The 8,804-nt window shown below is 33.7% G+C and overlaps 2 protein-coding genes across 2 annotated transcripts; one reads left to right on the forward strand and one right to left on the reverse strand.

Annotated features, from left to right (window-relative positions):
• The first annotated feature begins 257 nt into the window (after positions 1–257).
• On the forward strand, positions 258–5,025 carry LOC145015659 (potassium transporter 5-like). The gene is made up of 7 exons (XM_078974129.1): positions 258–563; positions 789–1,008; positions 2,234–2,482; positions 2,574–2,624; positions 2,932–3,192; positions 3,283–3,705; positions 3,899–5,025. The coding sequence occupies exons 1-7, from the start codon at positions 321–323 to the stop codon at positions 4,762–4,764; spliced, it is 2,313 nt and encodes a 770-aa protein (XP_078830255.1). The 5' UTR covers positions 258–320; the 3' UTR covers positions 4,765–5,025.
• Positions 5,026–5,403: 378 nt separating this feature from the next.
• LOC145014847 (uncharacterized) lies at positions 5,404–5,982 on the reverse strand. Its single transcript, XM_078973281.1, has one exon. The coding sequence runs from the start codon at positions 5,980–5,982 to the stop codon at positions 5,404–5,406; it is 579 nt and encodes a 192-aa protein (XP_078829407.1).
• Positions 5,983–8,804: the final 2,822 nt, after the last annotated feature.

Below are 8,804 nucleotides of genomic sequence, written 5' to 3' on the forward strand. Positions count from 1 at the left end.
ATATATATATATATATATATATATATATATATATATATATATATATAGCCAATCGTCTTGTTGTAACATAAACTTCATATTATTTTGAAGAGAATTGATAACAAAAAAAAAATAATAAAAAAACTTATAAGGCATAATATATTATTTGATCAATGACGTGTTTACAACTTTGAATTATTAATATCATAGGAGATAAACTCTGAAAAAGACTATTATGACCCTACCACAACAAACTCAATCTATATAAGAGCATCCGTTATAGAATGTTTCCTCCCAGGCTCCCACTCTATATATCTTATCTGTGATCCATAACAACCACCATGTCGAGCACTGGCGGCAGCCGCAGACACTCCAACATGACAACCCCCGGCAACAGCAAACGGAATTCAAACATCGTCAACGTCGAAGGCGAAGAAGAAGAAGATCACGACTACCAAATCCATTCCCACCAAACGCCTGATCCTCTACTTTCCGAAAACCCACTCCCTGGCTTGAAGCGTCATGATTCCTTAGATATGGAGTCCGCTAAAATTCAAGGCCACCATGGTCACCATGGCACCAAGGTTAGTTCCTACTCGTATCGTATATAACTTCTCTTTCAAAATTTATTTACTTTATTATTGTCAGTATATACAGGTGAATCTCGTATTCCTGACTATGGCATACACTATCAAAATAATTACTTTTTTATGTATATTTACATGTGCATACCCTGTTTATATGTTAGATCTATCCTTGCTTGACGGATTCGATTTGGTTGCTAATTTTTTAAATTAAATTTTATGAAGGATTGGGGAGTGATACTCAGACTAGCTTTTCAAAGCATTGGGGTGGTTTATGGCGACATAGGAACGTCACCGTTGTATGTGTTCTCAAGCACTTTTACCAACGGGATTAAGCATGAAGATGACATTTTGGGTGTTTTGTCCCTCATCTTTTACACCATCACGTTAATTCCTGTTATTAAGTATGTGATGATCGTCTTACATGCCAATGATAATGGCGATGGTACGTACGCATTTCACTTTCTCCCCTCTTAATTCGTTCATGTTCTTCAAGTTTTTGCTTCTCTCATTAAACCAAAATAAATAGCAACCCATATATAATGATTTGCAATACAGACTCGTTTTCATCGACTAAAATTGAGGGTTGCAATGAAATTTGGTGTCACGTACATGCCTTTTTCTTTGCCGGTTGCAATATACAAAAATGTTTAATATATAATAATGATCATATTAATATTAATAATAATAATAATATTCCAAGATGCTATGAAGCATGAACCAAGGTTAGATTTAGCCTACCTAGGGTAGGACTCATCTGACGAGTGGTATATTATAATATATGTTGACTACGCTTAAACCAAGAAATATAAAAAAAAAAAAAAAAAAAAAACAAAAAACAAAAAACAAAAAACCCTTCAAGTAACGACTTTGAGTATATTTATTTGATACCTATCATATATTTTAATACAATCATTGTTGAAAAACGCACATTTGGTCTAATAAATATATAAATAAATAATGTAATGTCAATTCATATATATATATATATATATATATATATATATATACTATCTTATAAAAGAAATCTAACTATTTCTAAAAATAGATTGATTATAATAATAATATTTTTTAAGATGTCCAAATGATGAAGCTGATAGTACAAGTAACTATTAATAAAATAATATTAAATTTTAAACAAATTTTGAATTCAAATATTTATCATCAAATCTCCTTATACTTCTCAGCAATTTGATATGGTTCGCTCAAATTTCAGATTCATTCAAATTTTGAACCCTTATAGATATCCTTAAATTTAGCATGTTGATTCAAATATCTCTTCAATTGTATATACATCTTTGTTCCCTCCTCTGCTATAAAACCCACCGTTCAGAAACAAAAAATGACTTCATCTCCCAAATAACACCATAGTTTGATTAGTTTGTTTTCGATATGTACTTTCTTTTGTAACATAACATTTTTATAGAGGAAACATATCACCGAAAGAATTTACACGCTCCGCCGCTTTGCGCGGGTACACTGCTAGTATATATATATATATATATATATATATATATATATATATATATATATATATATATATATATATATATATATATATATATATATAATGCAAGAAAAATTAGAAACCATGTTTTAATCAATAAATGGTTAGGTAAATATAATTGATGAATATGTGTTTTGGTTTGGACTTTGGATATGTGTAACAGGAGGTACGTTTGCTTTGTACTCAAAGTTGTGTCGAAATGCAAAGGTTGGTTTGCTCCCAAGTGCGCAGGCAGAGGATCGGGAGGTGTCCAATTTCGAACTGGAATTGCCGGGCAATGCCAACACAATATCATCGAGGGTCAAGAAAAGTCTAGAGAATAGCGAGTTCGCCAAGTATTGCCTTCTATTTGGCGCCATGCTTGGAACTTCTATGGTTATTGGTGATGGCATCCTTACTCCCTCTATCTCTGGTGACTACTCACTTTGCTCTTTAAGGATCCTTTTCAAAAATAATTAATCATCGATTTCAATTGTTTGTAACATATACAATTTATTTGACAGTTTTGTCGGCAGTATCGGGACTTAAGGAAGCAACAGATTCTATGACGGAGGGTAATTTTTATGTTTTCGGTGTATTTTTGTCTCATTTTGAAATTTATCGCTAAAACAAAACGATGCAAACGTTATTATTAACTATTTTTCGATACTTGCTATTAGAATATGCTATCGATCTACGAGTGTAATCCTCTGTCACGTTCGACATTTAAAAATTTTGAAGCAATAAAAACAGAGAAAACTTTGGAAACCTAAATAAACATAACCAATGAAATTATTTGATACATTTTTATATACCCGATTAGGCAACTGTTGGTTTGATTTTTGGACGTGGTGGAAAGTGATGTTTTATTTATATTTGCAGGGAGGATCGTGGTGGTATCTGTAATAATCTTGGTAATATTATTCATGGTTCAAAGGTATGGGACAGACAGAGTTGGGTACTCCTTTGCGCCGATTATCTGTGTCTGGTTCGCCCTTATTTCCGGAATCGGTGTGTTCAATTTCTTTAAGTTCGACCCTTCTGTCGCCAAAGCCTTAAACCCTAAATACATCGTCGATTACTTCAAACGTAACAACAGGGACGCCTGGATTTCACTTGGTGGCGTTGTGCTCGCCATTACAGGTAACTTTTTATTTTTTTCATATCAAAGTACTTTACATCGATCGATTTTATGTTACGTAAATCATGACTCCTCTGGCTCGAATGTAACAGGAACTGAGGCCATGTTTGCTGATCTTGGACACTTTACAGTGAAATCCATACAAATAAGCATGGGTTGTGTGGTTTATCCGGCTTTAATCTCAGCATATAGTGGTCAGGCGTCGTGGCTTAGAAAGCACCAAAATGATGTGGCGGATACGTTCTATAAGTCAGCTCCAGATGCCTTGTACTGGCCGGTGTTTGTGGTTGCTGTTATGGCGGCGATTATCGCAAGCCAGGCTATGATATCAGGAACTTTCTCCATTATCAAACAGTCGCTATCGCTTGGATGCTTTCCTCGTGTTTCAGTCATTCATACATCAGACAAGTACGAAGGACAAGTTTTCATACCCGAAATGAACTATCTTCTTATGATCGGTTGTGTTCTTGTTACTGTTACATTCAAAACTACGGAAAACATCGGTCATGCTTATGGTACGTAATGTGTGTATATATATATATATATATATATATATATATATATATATATATATATATATATATATATATATATATATATATATATATATATATATATATATATATATATATATATATATATATATATATATATATCATTAATTACTAACCATACTTATATACTACTTCTGTTTCTTATTTTAAAAAGGTATTGCGGTTATATTTGCCGAGACCTTAACTTCGTCGTTCATGGTAGTAATCATGCTTGTCATATGGAAAACGAACGCACTTCTAGTGCTCTTGTTTGTGCTTGTGATTAGCTCCACAGAATACGTCTATTTGAGCTCGGTTCTCTATAAATTCGGGGATGGCGGATACTTGCCATTTTCATTTGCTGTCGTGCTCATGTTCATTATGTGCACTTGGAACTACGTTTACCGGGCAAAATACAACTTTGAGCTCGATAACAAGGTGTCACGAGAAGTCATAAAAGACATTGTTACAGATAGCAGCATCAGTCATATGGGTGGACTTGCTATCTTCTACTCCGAGCTAGCCCATGGCATTCCACCAATCTTTAAACATTATATCGAAAACGTGCCTGCTTTGCATTCGGTTCTTGTTTTTGTTTCCATCAAGTCATTGCCGGTTAGCAGGGTGGCACCAGAAGAGCGGTTCTTGTTCAGGAGAGTGAAGCCAAATGATCTGTACGTGTTTAGGTGTGTGGTGAGGTACGGGTACACGGATGTGCGCAATGAAAAGGAGTCGTTTGAGAAGATCTTGATTGAACGGTTGAAGGAGTTTGTTGAATCTGATTATGGAGTTCTTGAAGAACGACAGCAAGGTCGTGTATCTGACGAGGATGTGGCGAAGCTAGACCAAGCTTGGCGATCGGGAGTCGTGCATCTGGTGGGTGAGCATGAGATTGTTTCAAGGGCAGGGTCTTCGATTGGGAAGAAGTTCTTGATTGATTACGCTTACAATTTCATGAAAAAGAACTTGAGGCAAAGTCACAGTGTCTTTGAAATTCCACATAAACGGATGCTGAAGGTAGGAATGACTTACGAGCTATAATGATGACGAAGAACTTTCGTTGATTGATATATAAATAACAAACTTTTTAATTTTTACTTATATGAAAACCATATTGGATATATGGGTCAAGCTTTTGGAATTTTAGACTTTTTTTTGGTTATTTTAATGGATTTGGTTATGAGTTTTGATGGTTTGATATAAACTCGTTTGTAGATGTGTGAATTATGTAACTATGAAAAGGTTCAAAATATTGTATTGAATATGGCGTCTAAGAAGTAATATCAATTTTAAATTGTTGTATTTGTAAATTCCTTACAAACGAATTACTATATGTTATTAAAATAGAAAAATAGGATATTGAATGGTATACAACAATATTAAGTCATCTCCAATGCATTGAAATTTTAAGAATTCAATGGATTGTCACATCAGCATTCCATTAACTATATCATTTAACTTATTAAACTCTATATTTCATTAAACTCTTAAGAGTTCAATGGATTTCCACATTATCACTTTAATTTTTTTATAAATAATATTAATAAATAAAACTAGAATATTACATTAATTAGAAATTCAAAGTTACAATTACTAAATATTAATTAAAGATTACAATTTAAAAATTAAAAGTTACAAATAATATACTAAATAAAAAATATAATATCTAAAATACAAATTTTACTTCACATTGTATTTTATCTTAATCTCGTCACAACGATTTCTCCAAATTTCACGTCCATCTTCCCACATGGTACTGGGCTCCATGAAAATGATTGAAATTTCATCATTCTTTACCTTTTCTTCTTTAATCTTCATCTTTCTTTCTTTCAATGCATTCTTCATATCCAAAGAGTTTTGATAGTGTTCAAAAGTCTTTTTATTTTCTTCTATATGTTTTTCAAGTATTTCATCAAGCCTATTACCAGGTGACGAAGTGGAATTGGTAGCTTTCCCTTTTTCTGCTTTTTTTGCTGCATTCCTACCAATTGGACGAGTTGTAACTTCATCATTATCCAGGTTAATGAAAGATTTTGTATTTGATGAAGACATAGATGCCCCAGATGCAGTGCTTGAACCTTTCCATTTCTGTTCATTTTTAACGATATTCCAAATATGTTTGTGCCTAAAATCGGCACCATATCTAGCATGATAATGCTCAAAAGTTGCACGTTTGAGATCATCCTCAGACCATCCACTGAGGTGTTGACTTTTCAACACTGTATACATTTGATTAAATGCAACTGCAAATGGGTTCATGTAATGCCAATGCGTTTTGAGGTTGGCTTGAGTTCTTGCAACGTTCGACGTGTTGCTTTTTTAATAGTATGCAGTAATTCGTCTCCAGAACTCTTTATCACGTTGTTGACTTCCAGTAATGCTATCTTCTGAAATTTGTAGCCAAGCTTTTGCCAACAACATTTCTTCTTCTTTGCTCCAGTAGGTTATTTTTTTTTTTTGTCGTTTGTTGGTAGGAGTTTCTATTGATGTTGGCTCATTTTCTGGAATATGGGGAGGATCCGGGCTGGTAGAATCTGGGTATGCATTTTGGTATGAATGTTGTGAATGATTATTTGGATTTGGGTATGGATATTGTGGATAATTGTTTGGACTTGGATATGGATACTGTAGATGATTGTTTGGATTTGGGTATGGATGTTGTGGATGATTGTTTGGATTTTCGGGATCATAAGAAGATAACAAGTGTGTATAGTAATTCGGATTCATGATTGGTGTATCAGATGGTTGGTAGGTGTGAATGAGAATATAATATGTTCGTCTTTATTTATAGAGTTGAACATCTTGTATGCATTTGCCTTTAATTTGGATTTCATTCCACTTTAATTTCAATTTCATTTGACTCCAATTTCAATTTTATTTAACTTTAATTTGGATTTCATTCCACTTTAATTTCAATTTCATTTGACTCCAATTTCAATTTTATTTAACTTTAATTTGGATTTCATTCCACTTTAATTTCAATTTCATTTGACTCCAATTTCAATTTCATTTAACTTTAATTTGGATTTCATTTCACTTTAATTTCAATTTCATTTGACTCTAATTTCAATTTCATTTAACTTTAATTTGGATTTCATTTCACTTTAATTTCAATTTCATTTTACATTAATTTCAATTTCATTCGAATATAATTTGGATTTCATTTTACTTTAATTTGAATTTCATTTGACTCTATATTCTTGCTATAAAAGAATACAACGTTTTTATTATTTCATACCTACCAATTCAAACTATTTCTTATATCTTTCTTATACTCCTCAGACGATTCTGCTTCTGAATTCATAATCAACCATCTCACAAGTAATTCTACATTTCAACTATATAAGGAGCTAAAATGCTTGGAAGCAGAACAGTCAGATGCTGAAAGTTCAAGACGTCCTGGGCAAAGTCGAAGATATATAAATAGAAATCGTGAAGAAGGGCATAAACGTCTTTGGAAAGACTATTTCGATGAGCATCCTGTTTTCCCACCTCAAACGTTTAGACGAAGATTTCGAATGAGGCGAGAACTATTTGTTCAAATAGTTAACTGTATCTCTAACCATTCTATTTATTTTCAACAAAGAAAAGATGCTTTAGGAAACAATGGTCTTTCCCCTTTACAAAAATGCACTGCTTCCATACGCCAGTTGGCATATGGCACAACTGGTGACCTCTTTGATGAATACATACGAATTGGTGAATCAACTTCAATCGAATGTCTACAAAACTTTTGTCGATGCGTGATTGAGGTTTATTCAAGCCATTATTTGAGAAAACTAAATGCTAATGATATCCAAAATTTACTACAAAAACATTCAGAAAAGCACGGGTTTCCTGGTATGCTTGGAAGTATTTATTGCATGCATTGGTCTTGGAAAAATTTCCCGGTTTCATGGCAAGGTCAATATACTCGAGGTGATCAAGGTTGTCCAACAATTATGTTGGAAACAGCTACATCACAAGACCTTTGGATATGGCATGCATATTTCGGGGTTACCAGGTCTAACAATGACATTAATGTACTTAACCAGTCACCATTATTCAATGATGTATTACAAGGTTATGCTCCTGAATGCAATTTTACTGTTAATGGAAGAACATACACAAAAGGATATTATCTTGCAGATGGTATATATACTGAATTGGCAACAATGGTTAAAAGTTTTCCACATCCGGCCGACCCAAAAAGGATCAAGTTTAAAGAAATGCAAGAGGCTGCAAGAAAGGATGTGGAGAGAGCATTTGGTGTTCTTCAATCTCGTTGGGTAATTGTACGAGGTCCAGCAAGATCGTGGCAACTTAAAAACATAAAGGATATAATGTATACATGCATTATATTACATAATATGATCGTAGAAAATGAAGGAAATGCAATTAGTAATTGGTCAGATGATGTTGATCCTCCTATACGTGTGAATCGAGGGCCTATCGAAGAAGTTCAATATCAAATTCAAAGAAACTCTGAACTACGTGATAATGTCAGACATCATGCTCTTCGACATGATTTAATGGAGCATATTTGGGAACGTTTTATTAATATGTAATATCACTATGTTTTATTATAATAAAGGGTTATTGTCACTCTAGCCCAACAAAGTTACGTATAATGGTTTAAATGATCCCTCATGACTATTTTTTGCGTTTTAAGGGGTTAAACTTGTTGATGACCGATTGAGAAAGTCACCTTACCCATTTTAGCAGGTAAACCTGCCTCGTCATCTGCCTCATCACTTGCCATGTATACGTATGAGGTAACCCATTGAGTCAATACCGAGTTGACTCGATGACACATAAGTTAGCACATGCAGATTAGTAATTATCGCCTTTAATGTCTACCAACACCCCAACAACCTTTCACTGTCGATTCGATTGAGTCCCAGGCACAAGTCTCGAATTATAAGGGGACATACGCATGTGGGGCTTGAAGTAAAACAAATCTGAAACTTGTTTACCATTTTCGAGCAAACAATCTTGTGGAAGAACCCTTAAAAAGCAACAGTGTCGGCTCCACCACCTTCACCCAACTCTATAAATTCTGGTGAAGACATCAACTACAATGTGCTCCACTCAATCTTCTG

This window comes from Lactuca saligna, chromosome 9 (genome assembly GCF_052625555.1).
Source record: "Lactuca saligna cultivar CGN05327 chromosome 9, ASM5262555v1, whole genome shotgun sequence".
In the NCBI taxonomy this organism is placed as follows: Eukaryota; Viridiplantae; Streptophyta; class Magnoliopsida; order Asterales; family Asteraceae; genus Lactuca; species Lactuca saligna.